A 25,026-nucleotide genomic window follows, 5' to 3' on the forward strand; every position below is an offset into this window, starting at 1 on the left:
TTCAGAACCTTATTGGTTAAGAAACAGTCATTCATTTTTAATTTTTCTTATACTGAATTATATTTTTTTGTGGAAATCGGGCAATGTTGACAGTTCCCTCGCTTTATTTTAAGTTACCAAAATAAAAGCATGATGAACTTGCTTGGGTAAAAGCAAAAAAGCAACTGCAGATACAGTTGCAGTGCTTAACGTTGTGATCATTAAATAAACAGAATTTTACAATTTTATTATATAGAAAAGACGTATTGAAATTCAGGTAGAGTTTTCTAAGTCATACTTAAGAAAATAAAACAAGTATTCCTGTATAGGATTGGGATACTTATCGTATCGCCAGACTCTTGCCAAAACACCCCCCTAATAAAAAGTGTTGAATAAGCCCCACAGAGTCATTTTAACTCCGAGCATTAATACTGACACTTGGCAAATGTAATGTGGAGCTTTGAACCTCAAACCAATTGATACAAACTCCATTCTTCATACTTTTATCATGGAATTCTTACAACTTCTAGTTAAAGATTGTATAAGCAGAAGTTGTCATGAACAGCCTGTGGAGACTCAACAACCAACAGTTGATGTTTCCTATGCAAAAACTCTGAAAAGAGAACTTTTATTTTGATACCTGATAATGACTTCCTGGAGACAAAAAAGAGCAAACAAGTCTTTTTCACTTGCTGTTGTTGTAATAACTCTGAAAGAGTCGGATCAGTTTGACTGAAGATGTGACACGGAGGACTTTGCTGTGTAGCAACAAATTCCACCTTTTCTGATGTTACAAAAACACAAAACAGAGAGAAAGAAAAAAAACTGTTTTTTCAGTGGAGATTAAGATCAGGGATCATTTTTCATCCTCTCAGCTGTTCTTTCTTTTGCCTCTTATTTTGAAATCATTTGTGTCTTTAGAACCATTTCCAGCTTTCACACAGCTGCGGAGGTGCTTTCATGATGTGTTTGCTGCTTGATGTGCATTCACACAGCACTCATGAGAGTGGGTTATTCCTCTCCATGTGGGCATCCCAGCAGCTGAGACCCTCCATGGACAAAGCATGACAAAAAGGCTGAATTCACGCCACTTCCTTCCTGTCAGACTCCACAGCGCCTCACAGGCATTGGACAGTAATTACTGGTATTCATTTCTACTTGTCTTTTTAGTGGTTTTAGTGTTTTTACTGGAGCCATGCTGTATTAAAATAAAGTTGTATTCTATTCATCTTCCTTTGGTTGAGTCAAATTGGTTTCTTTTGTTAGTCTGGACCAAACTAATTTAATACAATATCTAAATAAAATGAGGTGGGGCTTCACTCCCCCCTCCCACCCCCTTGAAGACTTTTGCTCAGCTGCTACTCCAGACATCTTTGCCACCATTTCTCATCTCATCTTCATCACTCAATTTGAATTTTTTTTTTAGCCACTTAGCATAAGCTCCTGAAAAAACAATTATGGTTTATTTTTCATTTATTTATTAATTTACTTTTGTTTTGTAGGATTTTTTTACTCTTTTCATCTTCGGTTCATTTTTCTGTTCCCTATTTTTTCTTCTTTTGTTTCCATGGCCCTTTTTATGTCTTCTTTTTTCTTTCATTTAGAGTCTTCTTGTGTTGATGATTTGTGGTGTTTAACATTTCCTATTTTCTCTTTCTAGTTGCCTAAATGTTCAAGAATCAAAAGATTAGCTTTCTCATTAAAATTCCTCCTATTGAATGTTAGAATTCATTCATTTTAAAAGGATTCTGTTGCTTTTTAACAGAAATGTATTTAAAATGTTCCCAAAATGATTGTTCGTGTTTCTCTTTACTTTGATGTTTAAACATTTTTATTACTGAAAAATGAGATTAAAAAAGAATACGTTTTCTTTCTGACGTCTTTCAGCAAAAATTAAACCTTAATGAACTAACTTTTTTGTAAACTCTCTAAACATTTCCTTAGTTAAAGACCCTGCTCTCAATAAATAACTGCAATTATAAGAGGGAATAACGTATTTGGGATATCCGTTGCCATCCTGCGCTGCGCGCGCGCTCATGGTTTGGTTCCACAGAGACAAACGTCCTCGTGACAGCCAATTGTACATTTGAGACTTTAAACGGAGCTGCATTATGTTGAATGCAGAAGCAGAATTACGGCGTTTCCCATAATCCATCTGTGATGTTGGTCATGTCCGCGCGCTTTATGCTGCTCTGGACCGCAGCCTCCTTTTCTGCGGGTCCGCTAATGTGCGCATTTCATGTTTTACGCAGCAGCTTGTACTATAGCCTGAGAACCGCAGCCGAGGAGGGGGATGATGATGAGGAGGAGGAAGAGGAGGAGGATGGCTGTCTGAGCTGCGCCTGTCGCTCGTGCCGCGTGTCGCCTGCAGGTGGCGCTCAGAGCGCGGCGGAGGCAGCTCTAGTGAGGCTGGACGGAGCGGAGAAAAGCGAGGAGGTGGAAGCTCCGCAGAGGAGAGACTCCCGGGCCACGGAAGGTGCACCTGCGCGCGCGCGCTTTTACTACATCTATCGGATGATGAAAAGTTTGATGAAGACGACACTGATGAAGAAGAAGATGATGATGATGAAGGCGAGCGCAAGGTTATGAACACAAAATGTTGGGAAATCCACAAAGTTGTTGGAAGATGCTGGCTCCGCCCCCCACCCCCCACCCCCTGAGAGTGAGGAGTTTACGGGTGAGGGAGGGAGAGAGAGAGAGAGGGAGAGGAGCGCGAGCGCAGTTGTTTGGACTTAGTCCCGTCTTTCGTCACACACGGTGCAGCCGCGCGCTCTGATCGGTGCCGGACCGCGAAGCGGACAGTTTAAGGCGCAGCGCGCAAGGTGGAAGCTATCGGGACGTTAGTCGCGTGCGGCTCCGGGACCTGCTTTACCTGGGTGACTTTATTTCTTTTTGTCATTTTTTTCTTTTCTTTTTTTTTATTTTTATTTCGGTTCTGCGCCCACACCTGACACCTCCACGCCCGCGGAGGATGCTGCCGCCGCTCCGTCAGTGACCTCCCTGCGCCGTCCGGACCGGGCTTTCTCCACGAACGCGGTGGTTCCAGGAGGGACAGCCTGTCACGACAGTGAAGTGGGCTCAAAAGTGGATGAATAATCCCCCTCCCCTAGAAGATTGGATCCTCCACAGACGCACATTCGGACAGAATTCTGGGTCCTGCTGGATTCTGGCGGATTTTTGCCGCGTCTTAAGCCGGGAAGCGGCGCCGCAGACGCCGTGCTGGAGCGCACAGAGCGGGGGTCCCGCGCGGCTCTTACCCGTTTCAGGTAGGACACCTCCACATCTGCATCCAACACACCCTGCGCTGTGACGCCGTTCCCTCTAAACTCCTCCGTTTGGTCGCGCGAGCCTTTTTACGCACGGAAACGGTGATTAACCCACGCGCCTGCTGGAGCTTGTGAAGGCGCGCGGGGTCCACGCAGACAGCGCAGCTGCTTCTCTACTCCTAAAAAAAAAATGTGGGCAACCCCCGGAGATTTTTTCCCCTTATAAATCCGCATTGACGACCCCCCCACCCCTCAACCCAAAAATAAAAACGGTTCCGTCACGGATGCCCCTCCGCGTCCACCACCGGAGTCTCTGAACTTGGAGTGGGAGCTGCGTGTTTGTGGAGGCGGGGGGGTCACGGCAGACCATCAGGATGCAGAGCTCCTGATTGCACCTGTGGCTTTCAGGTCATCAATGACCACACCCCCCCATGCAGCCGCTGCTCACAGCAGTCCAGGTGCGTCTCCGGTCCGTCCGGTTCCTCCGGTCTTTAAAACCTGACCTTTGACCCCGTGCCGCTAAGCAACTCTCTCCTCTGAAGGAACATGCACCTCACCAGCCGACATCCAGCAACCCCCCCTGCCGTTCATGAACACTTTGGAAATTCTGGTGTTTCTTGTTGGGGAAGAGGTCTTTTCATGGGGGGTGGGGGGTCTTTTAGTAGACGTTGGCTCTTTGATCTGCAGGTTTTTGAACAGATAAAGATAATTAGAGAAAAGGACAAATCATCCATAATGTCTAAAAGCCAGCGTGTGCCCCCCCCCCCCCCCCCCCCCCATTATGATGGTTATGGGGTCTTCTCTATCAGTTGTTCTACTTCAGATTGGTTTGGCCTCCTCCTTTCATTCTTCCATTTTCAACATTTTCCACAGATTTTCCCGCCTCGTCGTCTCTGACGAGGGGGGGTGAAGACAGTATCTGGTGAAGTGCCTAAACCTGAGGGGGGTGCTTAGACACAAACAGCAGTTTCTGGTCGTCTTCTGGCTGCAGGCTCATGTTTTTTTATAAGCTGAGATGAAACAGTGCGGTTCACGGCGCCGCGGCTGTGAGAGTCTCTGCACAGGTGTCCTGCAGGTGTTGCAGACAAAAATCCAGTTTCTTTTTTTAAAATGCGCTTTCACTGCAGTGGGAGCCTTCTATGCGACCAAAGCGGGACATTTTCTGGATTTTCATGGGTTTCACCTTCAAATGTGGCTTTTCAAAGGAAAACTAAAAACCAAACGCCTTCATTTTCTGTTTTTATTGTTCTGTCAAATCCTGAATTTAGGGTCATTTCCTTTTAAATCTATTTTTTTCTCCATTTTTTACAAAACCAAAAAACAAACCTTAAATCGCATTTCTGGCATCCCGTCGGTCTCAGACGTGCTCGGGGGGGAGCAGCGGGGCTTCTGTTGCGTTCGGCTTCTACCTGAAGTGTGGATGGAAGCTGCATCCTCTCCTTCTTTCTGACACATTTCTACCTTTAAAATGCGAAGCCAACAGTCATCTGACACGGTCCTCTGAGCTGCCGAAACGCTGATCCTCCTCATCCGCGCTCGGCCCCTGAATGCGAGGAATCCTGAGGCCGGTTCATGATTACCGAAAACGTGGAGGAAAATGTTCACGTCAGATTTCTGAGGGCCTCAGCTGCTCTGTCTCTGAAGGATGGTAGTTTATAAAAATCTCACCTGAATCTGAAACTGGAGCCAGAAGTTAGAGAAGTACATGGATGGGGGAAAAGAGAAACATTTCCAAAACGTTTTAGAAGCATTATTTCAGTTTGCTTGGATCTCAGAAGATTCCACCTTTAATAAAACGACAGACGAAACGGCGACATTTGATGACATTCACTCCTGATTTCTGAGCAGAGTGATCAGCTGCTCCTCCCAGGATTTCCCAGCTTTCATTTCATCTCTTCAGGTTGATTTTTTCCCCTCCTTCCCTCAACGGTTCCTCCGTCTTCTCCTGCTCGTGCTTTCGTCTTCTGCTGACCAGAGTCTTTAAGTGGAAACTAGATGTTTGCCATCTGTTTTTGTGGTTTTTTTAAACACGTGGGAACACTTCATGAAGCAGAAGGAACCTGCTGAAGTCCTCCTGGCCGTAGACGTTCTCTCCTGCAGGTCTGAAGCTCCGGCTCTTACGGTCAAGCGTGTGACGTCACAGACTCCATGTCGGTTCGGAACGTTCTGGAAAGCTGAATGGATGCAAACGGTGGTTAATTCCTGCTGGAAGTCACAGATGAAGGGATGATAAATGGAAGAGGCGGCGCAGTTTCAGCGGATCCCTGCTGCCTCTGCTGATCAGGAGAAATGTGTGCATTAAATAATTGCAGCGACAGCGCGGCTAAACGCGCAGCGCTGCGGCTTCATCGGTGATCAGCTGGTTTTGTTGAAGTTTGATCCTCTGATCCTAAATCATAAAACCAAATATTAAGACACCGACAGGCTCCTTCTTTTGGATGCAGGCTGACGATGTTCTCTCCTCAGACGTGAGAACACGGCGGCTTCTTCAGAGGAAAGCAGGCTGAAATTTCCTGAACACTTTCAGATCTTCACTGCTGGAAGCATCAGATGTCACTTTGTGTCCTCGTCATTTCACATCTCTCCAGCAGTTTACTGGTGAACACAGACTAATTCTAACCATTCGCTAAAGCTTCCAAACCAGTTTGTCCAGGTCATCAGTCAGTGCTGAGAATTTGCTGCACAGTGAAATCCGAGTGTGAGGAAATAGAACTGACCAAAAGTAGAAACCTTGGAGAATGGAGCTGGAAATGGAAGTCAGGCATAAACAAAATATGAAATATTACAGAAATCTTTCATTTTCTTTGACAGTTTTAAGTTTCCTTCATGATCACGATCTTTAACGCAGATGAACCGAGCTAGAAAAATCCGGTATCTGACCGAAACTAGTCCAAGTGAGTCGGAGCGGATCACATGGTGGTGGCTGTCATATGATCTGGTTTGGTGGTTGTGTTTGTGACTCACAGCAGAGTCACATTCCTGGCCTCATACCTTTCTGAGGAACAGTGAGCAGAAGGTGTGGACGCGCTCAAGGCGTGACGCAACACCTCGGCCCGTGTTTGTGTTGCTGAGCTCATCCGAGGACGGATCTTTGTTTGTCCTTCAGTCTCTATAAACACTACAAATAGATCCATAACTTGACTTAGAACACTCTCTCTCCTTCATATGTTCAGCGCCACCATGAGGAGCTTTGAAGAACTGATCAGAGGAACATGAAGATGAATCCAGAAAAACAGAAACGTTTGGCACAAATGCTCTGCGGTGTTGTGCTTAGTTCACCGCTCAGCGTTCTTAGAGTTCATCTGGATCAAACATGGCCGTGAATAGGGTCATTAATGGACTGTTGGGGGCGGGGCTTGCATCAGCCGCAAACGTCCTTTTGAGATCCAGAACCTTCAAAGCCTCTTTTGATGTTCTGCATTTGTGTGGTCGTTTCAGTCGGGCCGGTTTCTGGACATTCTTATTGAGCTGCTTTGTGTGGAGAGACACACCTGCACACACAGCCACACACACACCTGCACACACAGCCACACACACCTGCCTCCCAAGTTTGTAGTTTTCTTTCAGGATTTTGAGTGGGCAGAGCTGCTGACTTCTTTTCTGCTGAAGCAGGAGGAGGTTCCTGCAGATGCCGTTCAGAGCTGAAGGAGCTCACAGAGGTCAGAGGTCAGGTTTTGCAAGCGGTGACGTTCTCCGTTCTGGAGGCTCTTTAGGTTGAAGGAACAGTCAAAAAGTGACACAAGTTTCTGCCTCCACTCATGACAGATGTTCTCTGCTTTAGGAATGTAGTTTTACAGCTTTGGCGCTGCTCCTATAATTATTTACGATTTGTTTTCTTCCAGCTTCCTTTCTGTTTATGAAAACCATTCAACCACTTCTGTTATTTTGTCATAGTTTGTAAAAGGTTCTGTTTTTGTATAAACTCAGATTTTTCCAGATCAAAGCTAATTTTCAGACATGAATTCAGATTTTTCTTAATAAAGGCAGAGAAATGAAATAAGTCTATATGAAAAGAATAGTTTACTAACCCACATGAACCCATCAGTGTGACAGAAAAAATATCAGAAATGGATTCTGTGGTCAACTTGGTTTGTGTTAAAAAAAACCCAAAAATAACACATTTTATTTAAAATAAATGGCTTCTGGCTTCTTTTGGGTTAAGAGATGTTCCTCTCAGAATCTGACCCGTTTTCTATAAATAAGTAGATTCATTTGAATCGGTTTTATGAGTTTAACGTTGGATCTACACTTTGTAAATCCAAGACTTGAACTGAAGAGGACTTTATGAAAGGCATTAATATTGTTGGGATGAGGTTAAAGGGGAGATGAGGACAGTTAAATGTTTTGGTGCAGAAATGCAGTCATTCAAATCAACTGATTTCTCTGGAGCTCCTCTTTATTCCCATTAAAGTAAAGTACATTTTCTTTGTGTAACACCTTTCACAAAGTGCTTCACAGGTTAAAATATTTATATATAAAAAGCTTAAAGACACATAAAAGACAAAAGCATACATCATGTCAAACATTCATCCCAAGCCAAAATAAAAACAGTTTCAGTTCAAATGCTTTGCAAAAAGAAAAAGGTTTTCTGGGAGTCCAGGGAACGCAGAGACCACAGGAGCTCATGAAAGCCTTACAGATGGTGTGAAAACCAAAAGTCAAATGTCATTTAAATGTTGGAACATTCCCTTGTGATGGTTTATTTCAGAGAAAGACCTTTGAATCCGCTCTAACCTGAAAGTTCGGCCTCCTGGGTCGTCCTGCAGGATTTCACATGGAGATCTGGCTCAGCGGGGGGGCCAACAAGGGCCATTTAGCTGCTTTGTTGTAAACATGCCAGAGCTTTAGTTGGGACACGCCCTCCTCTCTTTCTCCTTCTGTCATCTATTGTGAGGCTTTGTCTCTGGCGTGGTGCAGCAGCAGACGCGGCGGCTGTGAGCGGCAAACGGCCGCCGCCTGCTTTCCTCACAAATGGAAATGCTGCTGCGCCTGCAGCAGCTCCATCCACTCTTTCACACACATGTGCACAGAAGCGCGTGCACGTTGATGAGAAAGTTTCAGTCGGTGGGAAAAAGGACGAGCTGGACGATCCCTGCTCACCCGTCCCCGTCCCCCGAGGACACGGCGGCGGCGCGGCGTGTGAAACAAACATGCGAACATGAGAGCTCAGCACATCAGCAAACAGGAACCGCCTGCTCTTTGATTCTCTCTGCTCCGCATTTTGACCCTGAGAGTATTTTTTATTTATTCTGGTCTTTTCTTTCTCATGAATTTTCCCGATTTAAACCCTCTGAGGAATCCCGGCTGGAAAAACAAACTGTGTTGTTACCTGAGGCTCCGAGCTGCAGAAACCCCCCCTCCATCAGTTTGTTGAGCTAAAAAGGGGAAAAACTGATTCTATCTTTATGAAAACCACGAGGCTCGCAGCAAACTGCTGGCTCGCATCTCTCCATCATGCATGTGGAAAAAGCAGCAGCGGGTTGAGATGTCGGCGCCGATTCCGCCAAAAACACAAATGCGACATTTTGCCCGCCGGAGAGGCTTCGGTCACGCATTGCTGCTGGTTCAGGGGCTTCACGGAGGACTGAGCCGTTAGTCATGCGTGTTGTGGTTCTCTTCCAGAATTTTCCGAAACATTGCAGAAACTTTAATGACACGATTGGTCCCAGAGACCGATTATGACGACCTTCACCTTAATGAATGAAACCCCAAATTGTTAGACTCATTACATTCTCAGACGTTCACTTCAAGCTCTGCTGGAAAAGCCTTCAAAGTTTTTGAGGCTTCATTCAAAAAAGGAGCGGGGACACCTAGTGGCCAAATGTGGTAATCATCCTTCAATGCACTGACGCGGTTCCAACCCATACCAGCAGTTCTAGCTGGTATGGGTCTAGCAGTTTAGCTCAGGCGGTAGAGCAGGTTGTCCAACAACCGACTATATTGCCTAACATCTAAATGCCAGTCACCGCATCCTATGGGGTCAAGATGACCCCATCCTTACTTTGACGTGTTCTCCCTACCATGACAAAGGTGGATAAAGGTGGAAAGATTTCATGTAATCCATGGACACCAGTGAAGATCACAAATCATTGAAGAAAAAAGGTTCAGAGCACTGTCTAGTGGGTCTAGATGACCCAACGTTAACGTGCCTAGGATACTGACGTTAAGGAGCTTCTTAGCTTTATTTATATGAATATTTCCAGACATTTTCACAGAAAGCTTATGAATGAGTGGAGCATTGTTGCCGTGCAGTCAAAAACATCAGGATGCTTTTTCTTTTCCTCGGTTGTCAGGAAATTAGCAGACGGTGAATCTCCTCAAAGGAATTTTAGTGACCAACAGCGCTAAATTATTTTTAAACGGAAAAAACAAAAAAAGTAGAAGCAAATTGTAAAAATATTCTTAGTATTTAGCTGGGTTTCCTGTCCCCACAGTGCAGCCCTCCTCTGTTCTGTCCTCATGTGGTGATGCTCCTGGTTAACATTTACCGGCTGGCTAACGGGACGCCACTATTAAAGTCATCCTGGGGAAGCAGCTGGGCAGGTCGGTTGGTAAGGTAGAAGGCTACCATTTAGGAATCCGGGGTTCATAATAATAAACAATGGTAAACATACTGGGGGGGGGGAGCCGGTTTAGCTCGTGCTGGTTTGCGGCGCCTTCCGTCCGTGCAACCAGGGTTCGAATCCGGGCTGCTCCCTATTCCCTTCTCCACCTCCGTGCCGGTTCCAAGCCCGGCTTGAGAAGGTTGCGTCAGGAAGGGCATCCGGCGTAAAACATTGCCAAGTTTACCATGCGACTTGTTCGCTGTGGCGACCCCTGATGGGAGAAGCCGAAAGAGGAAGAAGAGGTAAACATACTGGGGGCAATGACCATAACAATGGGCGAGCAATTAACATCACGCAGTGGGGGCCTTTGGGCAAGACCCTTAACGCTACTGGCTACCAGCATGAATGTGCGTGAATGATCCCGGCGATGGTCAGAGGGACCGTAGGCGCGAACTGGCAGCCACGCCTCTGCCATCACCAAGTATGAATGAAGAGTGAATGAGTAATGGACACAATGGAAGCGCTTTGAGCATCTGGAAAAGCCCAGATTAATCCATTATTATTATTAAACGGCGTGAAAACTGAGAACGCGTTTCTCAACAAGAATGACCATCAGTGAAGTGAGATAAGTTGTTAATACTGAGCTGGCGTTTGTGGAGACGGATTCACATGTTTGAAGTGGGCGTCTGCTTGTTACAACCAGTGACTGAAATGGACTGAGTGGCTCCTCCCCCCTGGTGTTCCAAACAGGAAGTGGCTCCAAGAAGCCAAAATCCCCTAGGCTTCTATAGAGAAATAACCAGCTGTGACTCAGTCGTTCTATTGGTCAGAAGAACCGTTCTGGATCTGAAACCTTTTTTTAACATCTTCTTTAAAATTATCATTTATTTTTATGATATTTTTTCTGTAGTTCAATTTATTCAAGTTATAAACTGACCAATCAGGTGCCTTAATAAAAGTAGGAGGAGCCTTCTGGCCCCCACATTTGATTGATAGATTTTTGGTGGCTCGTTTTCAAGTGGTAGGGGTGTGGCCTTTCAGAGAGTGGTGGTGGTAGTGGTGAGAGTGGTTGCCATAGAAACGTAGACTTAGCTCGACCTGGACAAGTCACTGCTGACTGACGATGTCTGGCTCCAACATGACATTTCTCAAAACTGACTGAACTGACTTCCCTTGGAGCAGGAAGTAAGCCATTTGTTTATGGATGACGTTACGCTGACTCTATCTAGTTCTCATGTAGAGTCCATGCAACTCTCGTTTCAGCTCTGTTTCCACGGAAACATGTGAAATGCCGGCAGGGGTCAAAGGTCGGTAACTTTGTTATTTTGCAGCTAAGCGGAAAAATGCAAGAAAAGAAATGGAAGGGGTTTGCTCCCTGACCCCCACCCCCCTGCCCCGCTCGCTAGAGCTTCTTCGCAGTGCTGTGTATGTGGGGGGGGGCTCCACCGATCCGCTGCACCGCAGCAGCAGCAGGCATGTCCTGCTGCTGCTGCTGCTTTTCTCCATTTTGTGGCTGTCTACTGCAGGGTTTCTGCAGCAGCTGTCGCCGCCGGTTTTATCCGTCGCATCTACAGCTTTAAGTTTAGTCCTGAAGAACACAAATTGTGTTTTTGATTGTTTATCTCCGGAAATGCAACCCATTTTTGAAATCTCTAGAAACACAAATTCAGTCAAAGGTAATGTTTCTATTGAAACATACTGATGAACTTTGAGTGCTGGATAAATAATTCTGTACACATTTGCTTGTAATTTGATCCCCCTATCAGGCTGGGGGGGGGTCATTTTCATGCTTATAGACAGCAGGCAAATCAGGGAACGATTGACCTCAGCCGTGTCAAGTGTAAAGAAAACCACAGGACCCATCTGAATAAAAATAAATACAAGTCAGATTTAGGGACAGTCACTCCGGCCGGTTCCTGCACAACTTTATTTATAAAACACGGCAGGAGTAGCGAGTGGGCAGCGTCAGGCTCCGCCTCTCCAAGCGCGATGAGTAAGCGGTGCTCCGTCAGGTCTAGGAAGACAGAAAGGATGAAGTCGAGCAGAAACGGCTGCTTTTTGCCTTGTTGCCAAAACATGAGGCGAACAACCCAAGTTGTCAGATTTTTCATTGTGGAGATCTTATTTCCTCTGAAGGAGCAGAGCAATCATGTGATCAGTCAACAAATGAATGGACCTTATTTCATCTATCCCAGTGTGTTGGTGGACACACCCCCCCCCCCCAAACCTGCAGTGTTGGCCACTCCCCACTATTAATACAGAACAAACTCTTAATAGAAAGCCCTGAGGATCAGACAGAGACGTCATTAGCCTCTAGAAAAATCAATGAGCTCATTGACACTTGGAATAAAAACCACTAAAGATCACACAGCAGCTAAAATTTAAATCTTTGAAATCTGTCTGGGAACAGTCATTTATTCTGAAAACAACCAGAAAAGTATTTTTACGAGTATAGATTCTACGATGTGAACAATTGAATGTTTTCTCGTTTTTTCAACTCGTTAAAACTGGAGCTAAAACATTCTCTGTAAGTCTACGACTGTTTATGCAATTAAAGTCATTCCAGCTGATTCTGACGTGGAGAAAAGCAGCTTTGCGTCGTTATGCAACACTTTACGTTTTCTGATGTCGTCACAGAGCTGCTTCTCTCCACGTTAGAATTGCTAATTCCGTTGTTAGTTGCGTAAACGTAAGAGTTGTAGTAGCTTGAACAGCGTGTTATTTTGCTGTAACCACAGATAACTCTGGTATTAAAGGTTTAAGCAGCCAGTGACTCTGCCCCTCCCACATCATGTTGATTTATTTGGCTGTTGTGGCGCACACCCCCAAAAATACCAGCATTTTTCAGAAGACATTTAGGATGTGCCCACACCCCATAAAGCATTCTGGGAGTGTAGAGCTTGTCAGGAAAAGCTTCATGTGAAATGTGCTGTGGATGCCGGCTGAGGCCTCTGCTGCTCGGCTGCTTTGTGTTCTCCCAGCCGAGGTCCAGGTTAAACGGAACATTTCTGAGCCAAAGAAGCGGCCGGCTGATCTCCGAGTGCTGATTTATATGAGCTGATACAAAGCCCATCGCCTCTACATCTCACTGGCTCTGCAGGAGAGCTGGTAGGCCGAGGAAACTCGAGCCTTTCCCTCCCACACAGACAAACAAACAACTTGTTTGCATTAGTGTTGCTGAGTTGGGAGGGCACAGAAAAGGAGAGCGGCGTGACTTCCTGCTCACCGCTCAGCATGCGTGCATCTGAGTGTGTGTCCAAATCAATGAGGATAAAAGAAGAGGAAGAAAAAAAGATTAACCTCGGCAACCTGCAGCCGAAAATCTCCTACAGAATGAAACACAGAGTGTGTGTCTGAGACGATTTACCGCCAAGACGAAGCGATGTGTGGAGACAGAGAGAAAAAGAGCTCTTTTCAGGGGGAAGTCTGGCTCAGATGAAGCGTTATGGACTCCAGGTGAGAAGTCAGTTTGAGAGGAAAAACATTTAAAGGCAGACGTGGCTTTGTTCAGGCAGCCGCTGAGGTCAGGGCCAGCCTGAAATTTACTGTAAATAAAACCTCCTCTCTGCAAGGCCAGGCTCCTCTGTGGGTATAAATGCATCCTGGAGCTTTTGAAGATGAGACTTTTTTTTATTTTAGCAAGATTATGAGGATGTATAGAAAAGAAAATTGAGCTTAAAACTGCATATCTGTGTATTTCTTTGTTCAAATTCATTGTGATTCAGGTGCAGAAAAAGGCAGTTTGGAAAAGTTCGTGGCAGTGACACAGCCGCCACAGGCTCCCTGTTCCACTCCATTCTGATGCATCCACTTGTAGAAAAGTAGATACATCAAGCTCCAATGTTGCTCGCCATTTTTGTTGCACCGATAATGTTGGTTGTGAGGGGCTGTAAGCTAGCGGGAGAGCTCGTAAACTGATGGGTGATGGGCGGATTGACTTGTAGTCCCGCCGACAACTCGAAGGGTAAATGAACTCCTGCCGCTGTGCAAAAACGATGTTCTAGAAAACGACTTTTTGGTGTAAAAATGGCATAATCATGACTAAAAGACCCCTGGGAACGCTTTGAAACTAGACCAATAGATGTTTGGAGTGGGACTTTATAATTCGCGACGTGACTGCTGTAAAGCATGAGGAACACAAAGGAATTTCTCATAATCCATGGAAGGCCAGAAACTGATCCAGCAGTTCCTCATGTTGTGTCAGAATGCATGAGTTCATTACACCAAAAGCATAGAACCACTGTAAAAACATTCAACTGTTGGACAATGGCAGCTCCAATCATCAGTGTCTTTAGCCTCATCACTCTTTTTTCTTCTTCTGTGTTTAGTGGAACCGTTGGGAGCCGTACACACAGGTTCCTCGCTGTTTCCTAGTTCATCTTTTGCTGTTTTGCAGATTTTGTTTTGTTTTGTTTTGTTTCCCAGCGCCTCCTGATTGGCTGGAGACCATTACTAATCAATCTCCTTCTCCTGTACAGAACGTGCTCGGTTTGTAAAGTCATCAAAAAGAATCCTAGAATTATTTTTCTATATAGATTTGAACTTTGAGAGTTTTCAACAACAGTGAGAAGTGTAATACTGCTCATACCTGACTCAGAAAAGTGTGTAGCGAGGAGTTTTACAGCATTAAAACACTATTGGGAAAAATTAAGCTGAATACTTCATGTAGTTTTTTCTATAGTGGGTTTGTTTCCGAATGTAACTCTTGCAATAAACTGTGCGCTAAACTCTAGATACACGTCAGACCCATGAAAATATACCACAATCTGTTTTTATTTCACGCTCATATTGTAAAACAAATAAAGATTTATGCTTCATAGTGTTTTGTAAAGGTAAAGTCTGCCGTGTCCGTCAGTTTCTGATCTTTTTCCTGCATGTTTTCTGTCTCCTTCAGGGTGATGCTGTCCGGTGAAGACATGGCTGTTCTGAGGTGGGGATGTCTGGTGCTCCTGACCATCGTGCTGATGGTTCCTTGTGGCGCCGTTCCCTCTAACAACATTTACAAACTGTCTGAGGAGCAGCCGCCCAACACACTGATCGGCAGTCTGGCAGCGGACCTGGGCCTGCCCGATTCCGGACACCTCTACAAACTAGAAGTGGGTTCGCCATACTTGAGAGTGGACAGCAAGACCGGTGAAATCTACACCACAGAGATCCCCATCGACCGAGAGACTCTGAGTGACTGCCGCAACCTGTTTGAAGACGACAAATGCTTCCTAGAGTTTGAGGTGTCGATCACGGACATGGTGAAGGGGATCGGCTTGGGTCCGCGGCTGATCGAAGGCATCATCGAGGTGCTCGATATCAACGACAACACACCGCAGTTCTCCTCGCCCATCCTCACCCTCTCCATCCCTGAGAACACGCACACCGGCACCCTCTTCTCTATCCCCGTCGCAGTGGACCGGGACTCAGGCTCCAACGGCGTGGCTGAGTACGCTCTGAGCGCCGGCCCGGACGCCAATCAGCTCTTTGGCCTACAAGTTGCTGAAGATGTTGATGAAAAAATTCCACAGGTGATTGTCATAGGGAACTTGGACCGGGAGAAGAAGGACTCCTATGACCTGAACATCCGAGTGGTGGATGGCGGGAAACCACCGAGGGCAAGCAGCGCACTGCTGAGAATCACAGTGACGGACCAGAACGACAACGCGCCAAAGTTTGAGAAAAACCAATACGAGGCTGAGCTTCCGGAGAACAGTCCGCCCGGACACTCCGTGCTGCAGGTACGAGCACCGAAGTAATTTACAGATTAAAAGATAGAAACGGTTATAAATGTACAAACGAAAATCCATAAAAGACATAAAATAGTTAAAAGCCAATTAAATGAATTATTTAAATTCTCTTCTAGTCGCACTCGTTTAGGCTTCTTCATTCAAACGACTCTCCAGTGTTTCTTCCTTTAAAGGTGCTGCTAAAGGAAGTGTAGACGTTGATGTAATTAACTCAGTTGGAGTTTCTGGGGTCAGAAGGTTCTGCTCATTCTGTAATTTTTTAACCTAAAGAAAATGGTTCTTGTGGAAGTTTTTATCAGATCCGTGAACTGTTTGGAGATGTTGGCGTGGTCTGTTGTTTATCATGAACGGTGACCCGTTCACGGATGTAAACATTGTATTTTACGGTTCAGCTGGTTCCCTTTCAGGTCAGTGGTTGACTTAATTAGATTAAACAGGGTCTTCTCTTCAACAACAGAGAGGTATTCATATGTGCAAAATATTTCTAAAACAGAAACCTTTGTCAGAAAGAGCCAGAAGAGGCTAAACTGTGGATGGTTTCCTTCCCAAAAAGCTTTCAGAACAGGATTCATTCTTTCTTGGTAAAACAAAATGTGAGAAGCATTTTTCATTATCAGTCGTGTCGGTGCACTGCTGCCGCACGCTGTACCGTCACCAAACATTGCTGAAGTACCTTTGGCCTTTTGGAGATAAGTCTGGAAGCTGCAGGACAAGGCGGCGCGGGGACGCCACTTAACACGCTGCTCAATTATCCGTACAGACAGATGGTGCAGTGGAGGTGAAGCGGGGCGTGGGATCGCTGCATGTAGTCACATATTAACCGCTGATTCCACCTCACCTTTGAGCTGTTGGACGCGAGCGCCGGTATGTGATGTGGGCTTCAGCTGGCAGAGCGGGGAGACTCGCTTCGGCTCATTGAACAACATCCCGACGAACCGTTTCACAATTTTCCTGTCCCCTCCCTCCCTGGCTGCGGCGCGAGCAGCCAACCTTCCAGCTCGCGGTGCATGACTTAATCTGAGTCAGTCATGAGATTATCCATGGGGCTTATTGGTATTATTGCTCTGGATGTGGCTCATTGCATTTCAGAGAGCCACAGAATTCATTTCACTCGGCGTGCATTTGAAAAGTGATGCTCCAGAGGCAGCGCGACAATCCTGACTGAGGAGCCTGGCCTGCTTTAGCTGTCCGTGAGCGACGCAGCCATGTGCAACCCTGACTTTAGCAGAACTTTGGCTTTGTGTCAGTCTTCCCTTCAGCCGGCTTCAGAATAAAGTCACCAGCATTTCTGTGTCTCATATGAATAGAGCTCTTCACTAACAAAAGTGACACCAGCCATTCTGCGTGTCTGTCATACAGGTAAAGGGGAAAGCGCAGTTTAAATTTTTTGACCCTCTTAAATGATTAGACTTTAACTGGATTGGGGGTCTTTATAATTGACATTTAAAGTAGAAGACGTCGGTCAGCCGAGCTGTGAGGCTTCTTTTCTCGTAAACCCAACAGACACCACTCCTCTCGGTAAACAAACCAGTCGGCCCTGCTGGCTAATTTTTAACTTGCAGATAAAGGGTGTTTAAACTTCCTGTTAGGTTTGGACGCCGCGGCCTTGGAGAGCAGCCAGAGCTGCTTCATCACAGCAGTCCCGCGCTCCTGCAGCTCAACTCTTCAATACACAATTCTCAGAGACTGTCAATAATTCACTGCTTTTTCTGTGATATCTGCAGCTTTGAGCCACAGCGGCCAAAAGGAAATCAATGGACGGGAGAAATTATGATTTCACTTTGGTGCTTTTTTTTTTAGCCTAACCCCTCAGACCCGGATCAGTGACTCATCCAGGGGGGTTGGCGTGTCAGCCTGTGATCTTCCGCAAACGGAAACCAGATTTTCATTATGTGTCAGTTTGAACTCCAGTTTGTGTTACAAGAACACATGATTATGGACACATTGCTGCATTACATAGTTAACATTTTTCATTTGTCTTATATCTCTAAAAACTCATTTACGAGGTGTGTAACGATTTCTTTTATCAACCATTCATATTATAATTTGTGGTTGACAATAAGATTCATAGTCGATATCTGTTTATTTTGAACAATACGATTTGGATCCGATTCACTGACCTAAAGTGGATCCAGATCATCTTCATCCAAACTTCTACCAGTGTCACTCAGACAGAAATTCCTGCTACTGAACAGTGAAGTTTTCCAGATTCTAGGATTTATTTCAGATCATCCAGTGTAAATGAAATATGTGTCCAAACAAACAAGTAAACCAGAATGAATCCATTCACATGTGAGATCCTAAAGTTCAGCCCACTGTTGTTTTTCCACACATGAAACTGGAATGATGGACTGATCCATTTTTGCTGCATCACATGTGTTAGCTGCTATGATCTACTGGGTGGTTTTTACCTTATAGGAAAATAAACATACCACTTCTCAATCTAAATGAATTTTCCAGATTTTAGATGGATTTCTTTCATTTTGAAACAATTTGAAAATGATAGGCCTAGAGGTTGATGTGATTAACAACTCTTGCCTCAGACAGATCGATCTGGTTGGATTATAGAAATCAATCCATCGTTTAATCTTTACACCCCTTACTCTAATCACTTCACATTCTTGACTAGCTTTTTATGTTGGTATAGTAATAAAATGGATACGATAATTATGTTTATTTGTAGTAAAAATGTTGAATGTTCTCAACAAAATTGTAGAAAGACTGTTAGCTTTGTTTGGTAAATGATTAAAGCTATCTCACTAAGCTAAGATGGCATGCACCATGTTTAGTCAATTCTACAGTTGACTTTTGATTGTTGTTTGAGTATTTCTCAGAAATATATTGTTTTTAATTTTTTTAATGAGACTTTATATTTAAAAGGTCTTGATTCATCTTCAACTGGTTCTGATTTAGCCTTTAAAAAAACTAGCCTTTACTGTTGAGCCCCCTACTTGTGTCATGATTAGTCCCAGATGAAGACATGTGAATGCTGAACCAGCAGCACCTACTTAGCAATCCACTTCTCTTAACAGCCACTGTTAATGTCTCCAATTAAAAAGTGGTGGATTTAAAAAAAAAATCTAAAAATACCCAAATCAGGACAAACTAAGGGATATTTTGCTGACTGCTCGTACCGGCTAATTGACTAATTATCTCCATAAAAGTTGGGTTTGGATCTGTTTGAAATCGGATTGTGGCTGCAGTTGGCCCGTCCTCTCAGGTTTCCTAATGGGTGCAGAGGAGCTTTGGCTTTGTGATAATGAGAGAAACATTAACATTCACTCATCTGCCCATTAAATGCCAATGACCCGCTGCATGGCCAGTAGATCAGGCTCTGTTGGTTGTGTGCACTTAGCTTTGATCGTCTATTATGTTTCACGCTGTAGAAACCTAGACTTACTCAGCAAAACACGCAGAGCTTCTTAGTGGAGCATTAGTACAGCGCGTGACTATTTTTAAAGCTAACACGCTAATTGACCCTAGAAGTATACGGGACGTTATAATAGAAATTTCCCTCTTAAAATACTATATGTTTTGTAAAGTAGTAACTGAAAACTTTGTTTTGTGCAGGTGAGAGCCAACGATGCCGACACTGGTGCCAATGGAGATATAGACTACAGCCTTCATCAGGCTTCCGACACTGTCCAGAGACTTCTCCGCATTGACCGCTCCACAGGCATCATCTATGTCAAAGGTCTGGTGGACAGAGAGGAGGACAACTTACTCAAGTTTTATGTGGTTGCCAGAGATCGTGGGCCAAACTCCAAGAGTTCCAAGGCACAGGTGACCATCAGTATCAAGGACCAAAATGACAATGCACCAGCCATTGAGATTCGAGGTATTGGTTTGGTAATTCACCAGAATTTTGTGGCCAACATCTCTGAGGACATGCCAATAGGCACCCCAGTGGCACTGGTTCAAGTGTCTGACCGTGACGAAGGGGAAAACGCAGTGGTGACGTGCGTGGTGGCTGGAGATGTGCCGTTTCAGCTCCGACCTGCAAGTGAGTCAGCCAACGATCGAAAGAGGAAATACTTCTTGCAGACAACAACCCTGCTGGATTATGAACGCATTAAGGATTACAGGATTGAAATAGTTGCCGTGGATTCTGGGAACCCAGCTCTGTCCAGCACCAACTCCCTTAAAGTCCAGGTCACAGACATAAATGACAACACACCAAGTTTTTCTCCTGCACTGCTTGAGGTGAACTTTGCAGAAGATAATCAGCCTGGTGATAAAGTGATTGATGTTGTGGCAACAGATGCAGACAGTGGAGTCAATGCAGAGCTGGTCTACAGCATCATTGAGTCGTCGGCTGCCAGCCTCTTTGAGATTAATTCCAACACTGGGGAGATTCGGGTGAGGAACCAGTTGGATCGTGAAGATGTGGAGCGTTATGAGTTTGGCGTGGCAGCAGCGGATAAGGGTGTTCCAAGTAAAACTGGGACTGCAATAGTGGTGATAAATGTTGAAGACCGCAACGACAACGACCCAAAGTTTATGCTAAGTGGTTACAGTTTCTCTGTCAATGAGAACATGCCTCCACTCAATCCTGTTGGCGTCGTTACTGTCAGTGATGCCGATAAGGGGGAGAATTCCCAGGTGACGCTGTTTGTGGAACCAGACAATGGCAAGTTCATCATCCAAAACGGCACAGGAACCATTCTTTCCAGCATTTCTTTTGACCGGGAAAAGGAAAGTACCTACACCTTCCGTCTTAAGGCTGTTGATGCCGGTGACCCACCTCGATCCTCCTATGTTGGTGTAACTATCAATGTCCTAGATGAGAACGATAACGCCCCCTACGTCACGAAACCTGCCAACTCATCCTACACACACCTGAAGCCAAGCTCCCCGCCAGATACTCCTGTTGAGGTGGTGAAAGCTGAGGACATTGATGCTGGAGTCAATGCTGAGCTGTATTACACCATAACCGGAGGGAATCCTCACGGCCTTTTTCAGATCTCCCACAACAGCGGAGAGATCAAACTGGCTCAGGGATTCACCGGCAAACACAAGGGGCTCCACCGACTCGTCGTGAGAGTCAGCGATAAAGGCAAGCCTCCTCGTCACACCACCGCCCTCGTCCACGTTTATGTCAATGAGACCACAAACAACGTGACCCTCATCGAAGGACTGGTTGGCCACAGTCTCTACACGCCTCTGGACAGAGACATCGCTGGAGATCCCAACTACGACCCTGCTCAACGAAGCAACATTGTGTATGGCAGCCTTGCAGGTATAGCTGGTGTGATTCTGATCATTGTTGCTGTGGTGGTTATCAGATACTGGCTGCAAAACGATACCAAGAGCGGCTACCAGGCCGGCAAGAAGGAGAACAAAGATCTTTATGCTCCAAAGCAGGGTCCTAAAAATGGCAAAGGGAAAAAGAGCAAGAAGAACAAAGCTCCAAAGCAGCCCAAGCAGCTGGAGGAAGACGAGGAGGCCAGCTTACAGAAAGGCTTTGGGTTTAACCATATCAAAGAGAACATTAACGACAGTCCCAGAATCCTGCTGCCCCTCAATCGCCAGCCAGGAAGCCCCGATCTAGGCTGCCACTACCGCTCTAACTCTCCCCTGCCATCCATTCAGTTGCAGCCTCAGTCGCCCTCTGCCTCCAAGAAGCACCTCGCCGTTCAGGACCTTCCCGCCACCAACACCTTCGTAGGAACAGGCGACAACAACTCCACAGGCTCTGACCAATATTCGGATTACAGCTACAAGGCCAATCCGCCAAAATACAGCAACAAACAGGTAGGAGACTACGCAAACACGGCAGTGTACCACAACGGCATCTATTGGACCAACAGGTTGTGTTAATTTCGCGGGGACTTACTGAGTACAGCCAATGCTTTCCCACCAAAGCTGCACTGATTCACTTGCTCACTGTCAGACTTTCAGTCCTATGATTTTTGGTTTGGTTCTGTTCACCATTTTTAGTTTGTTTTGGTTTTATCTTCACCATGGATACCACTAAATGAACAGCAACCAGATAAGGGATTGACCCAATATGGGTGCACCAATATCTGTGTCTGGTGGCAGAAAGCTTCCAGAATAGACTGTTGAAAAATGTGAATTTTTGTTGTTTTAAATGTTTTTCAGTTATTCTCTGAAATGGTCAACTTCTGTAATATTTAAATGATGGTTGCCTGTTAAATTGCAGATGTTTCCTTTTCAAATTTGACCCAAATTTGACCTGAGCTGATATTGGAAAACCCATGTGGATCCACCCTTAGTTTCTTCATGTTTTCCATTCATTTTGTTTGTCTGAACTGTCACTTTTCCATGAAGTTTTTCAATGAAGGAAGTTTTTCTTTTCTTTTGATTTTTTTTTTCCATCTGTTTTGTGTTTTGACCTTTGAAAGGTTCAGGCTTGTTAGTGTTCTCCCTTTTGTCCATAGAGCTGACTCGGTTAAAAGCTGCTCTTCATGGGGGCTTTGTTTTGTTGAAGTGGGAATTCCAGAGTTTTTCTTTGTTTTGGGCTTATTTTATTTTTTTACCACTTTGTTGTCCCAGGAACTAGACTTGGCCGGACCAATTGAAGGTAATTTCAGCTCAGTTAGGGAGTCACAGAAAAGGATGGCATCAGGCAGGTTCCTGCACTATGAAGGCAAAGATGCGGAAAACCTGAAGCGTCTCTAAAGCTGTGCACTTCCTGTCAGTTGATCTTAAATATGACTAGCCTTGTTCCCAATCAGTGGGGCTCAAAAGTCAATTGTTTGCACAGATTAATGACAGGTAATTTTCTAGGCGCCCGCTATCGCCTTCTTTTACCCAGTGTGCCTTGCTCTGTCTATTTAATGAACAAAGGGGGGGGAGGGGGGGGGGGGGTCGGAGGTGGCTGTGAGTCACATCTGCTGTGGTTGCAGCTCCATTTTGAGGCAAATGTCACGTGCACTGTGAAACCAGACAATCACATGAAGGTGTTCAGACTGTACATTGACGTGTCACACTGTTCCTCTCTCATGTCGTTCCTGTTGTGTGCTGTTAGCTTAGCTCTGTTCAAACGCTGTACCAAAGACTCACGCGTCTGTGTTCCCACCGCCGCAGAGGACCCGCCTCCATGTTCGGAGGCTCTAGCAGACTTCCTGTGGAGGTTGGCAGCTTGGCGGCGCTCCCGCCGGCTGCTGTTTACCCTCTGTAGTCGGAGTCATGCGCTCAGATTCACTGCTCCATCAGTCATGTACTCTTTTTACTTGAGAGGAAATATGTGTACAGTGTTTTGTTCTGATGTTTTATAGTTCAACAGATTTTATTTCAATAAACATGTTGCTAAAGTGTTAAAGTGGCGCTCTCTGTGCATTCACTGGGTTTGGAGGAGTGCTGGGAGAAAGATGCTGAAGGTACAGTATTCCATTCTCATTTTATGGAGGACATTTTTGTAAAGAAAAATAAATGTTTCTGTTTTGAATTTTCCATCATCTGGATGCATAAAAGAAATTCTCATTTCTTAATTAGGAGGAAAAAGAAGAGCTAAGCTCATTCATTAAAGCAGAATTTTGTTTGTGTTATGTCTTTGAAATAATTTTCTTCTCTGGTAATTATTATTTATATTTGTAGACTGACTCCTTCCATTAAGAGTTACTGACACAGAAGTGCACCAGATTTTGTATAAATTAGTTTTTTTCTGCACAGGCGTTTTACACCATCACCCCTCATGGTTTCACTATGAACGTGGTTACCTGCTGACCTCACCTGGCTCCCTTCTGTTTTTAAACGTGGAACGCCTCATTGCATTTTCATTTTTAGAGGTTTCCATCTGCTGCTCTGTGAACGAAGCCTTTCTATTTGGGAAATAAAGCTTTCGCCTGTTTACATTTCTGTTATCGGTTCCATGCAATATGAACCACAGGCCAGCGTTTGGAAATGGAATTCATTTAACAAATAAAAATGAAAACACGCCTATAAAAAAACCCAAACACTCCACCCGTTCTCTGGAGTTCCTTCTTGTGTGGGTCACAATGGATGCTGGAGCTTATCCCAACCATCTCCAGGTGAAGGCAGGATCCCCCGTGACAGAACCGCACCGAAACTTGAAAACTGAAACTTGCCAAAGCCAGAAACATGGAAGCGACAAACTGGTAACCGGACAGAGGGCCCGACCCGGATCAGTGAAAACTGTGGCTTTGAAAACATGTAGAAACACGAATAAATGGAGAGAAGCTGCGATGATCCCAAACTGCTGAACTCAAGGGACTTGAAATAAACCAAAGGACCACATAAAGTTTAAAAAAGGTAATACAAAACCAGACTCAAGATGAAGAAGCTGGTCTGCAGTACAAATAAAAAACCTGCAGAAGCTTCATCTTAGAAGTTTAGCCAGTCCCACCCAGACTGCAGCGGGTCAAGAAAGTTTGTGAACCTCCAAAATCGGTTTCCCTGTACGTATTCAGATGATTATGTCCCAGAAGACAGATATGCCTTTATTGGGCATTAAGGGCATTACTGACAGACATTAGATATCTCCTGAGGTTTTTGTGCCTCTGGGTCAAAGTTGTGTCTCGGTGTTGCTCGCTTTTGAAAGCATTAAACTCCAAAGATGCAGGAAATACGAGATGTTTAAAAAAATCCTTGAATTCATGATGAAAGCTTTAGCACCAGCAACAACAAGCAATGTTCAGTTCAGTCCTTCAGCTCCAGACATGGACTTAATCTGCATTTTCCTTCAGCCTTTGAGCCGAGCTTGAATCTTCCAACACTTCTCAAGGGCACATCTGGCTCACACAGTAACACGCCATAACCCCTTTTTGGCCCGGCCTGCGACTTCTGAGCGCCGTCTGGCCCACATAAAGTTGCCAAAAGTAGCGGGGATTAGCCCAAATGTTTAGTGCCTCCCAGCTTTGACAGTTCCACCAGGATTTATTGCATGTGAGTGTTTCCTGCAGTGTTCATGTCTAGGCTGGAATGAACGTCAGATTTCCCTGGTGTTAGTGAACGCAGCGCAGGTTGCAGCCAGTCAAAGTCCAGCTTTCAAACAGGTAATAAAATAACTTGAAGGAAATCAGTGGGCTGGAGGGTGATGATGGGACAAAACAAACATTCGGGACTCTTTAGTCAGGCTTTCATGCTCACTCATCTGCAGTTTGGTTTCTCTCCATGATGTCATTGTTTTAACGCCATGTTGCTACGTACGCAGAGGCTCACAGCCAAACTTTGAACTCGGCAGATCGATGCAGAAGCAGAAACTGCCACAGGTTGGGGGTCAAAACGTCCCTCAAGCTCAGCGTTTGAAGATCCGGGAGCCTGGGGGTTAATGGTGAGATCCCCGGCTCCTCCTTCTGTCTGGAGTCCCCATTAAGCAGTCCGGCGGCATCCTTCCTGCTTTTACGCAGGTCAACTCAGCCGTTTCCATGGAAACGCAGTGGATTGAGCACACGCACGCTTCTCAGTGTGTGTGCTGACTCATAGCACTGACTGACCTCCTTCCCTTACATCTCCTGCTCCTTCCATCCAATCGAGCTCAGCACAATCCCTCCTTCTTTGAAAAGCTTTGGCCTTTGG

General features: G+C 45.2%; 1 protein-coding gene across 3 annotated transcripts in view; it reads left to right on the plus strand.

Annotated features, from left to right (window-relative positions):
- Positions 1-2,397: 2,397 nt before the first annotated feature.
- The window catches only part of LOC101174755 (protocadherin-1), a 155,587-nt gene continuing 132,958 nt past the window's right edge, over positions 2,398-25,026 (plus strand). Inside the window, exons 1-3 of one of the 3 annotated variants that reach the window (XM_011480596.3) lie at positions 2,398-3,245; positions 14,685-15,516; positions 19,096-21,279. In XM_011480596.3, the coding sequence (XP_011478898.1) occupies positions 14,689-15,516; positions 19,096-21,279 (3,012 nt within the window). In that variant the 5' untranslated portion in view covers positions 2,398-3,245; positions 14,685-14,688. The remainder of the gene's footprint in view (positions 3,246-14,684; positions 15,517-19,095; positions 21,280-25,026) is intronic. The other 2 variants (XM_011480594.3, XM_011480597.3) reach the window with 2 other exon arrangements.

This window comes from Oryzias latipes, chromosome 10, assembly GCF_002234675.1.
Source record: "Oryzias latipes chromosome 10, ASM223467v1".
Lineage (NCBI taxonomy): Eukaryota > Metazoa > Chordata > Actinopteri > Beloniformes > Adrianichthyidae > Oryzias > Oryzias latipes.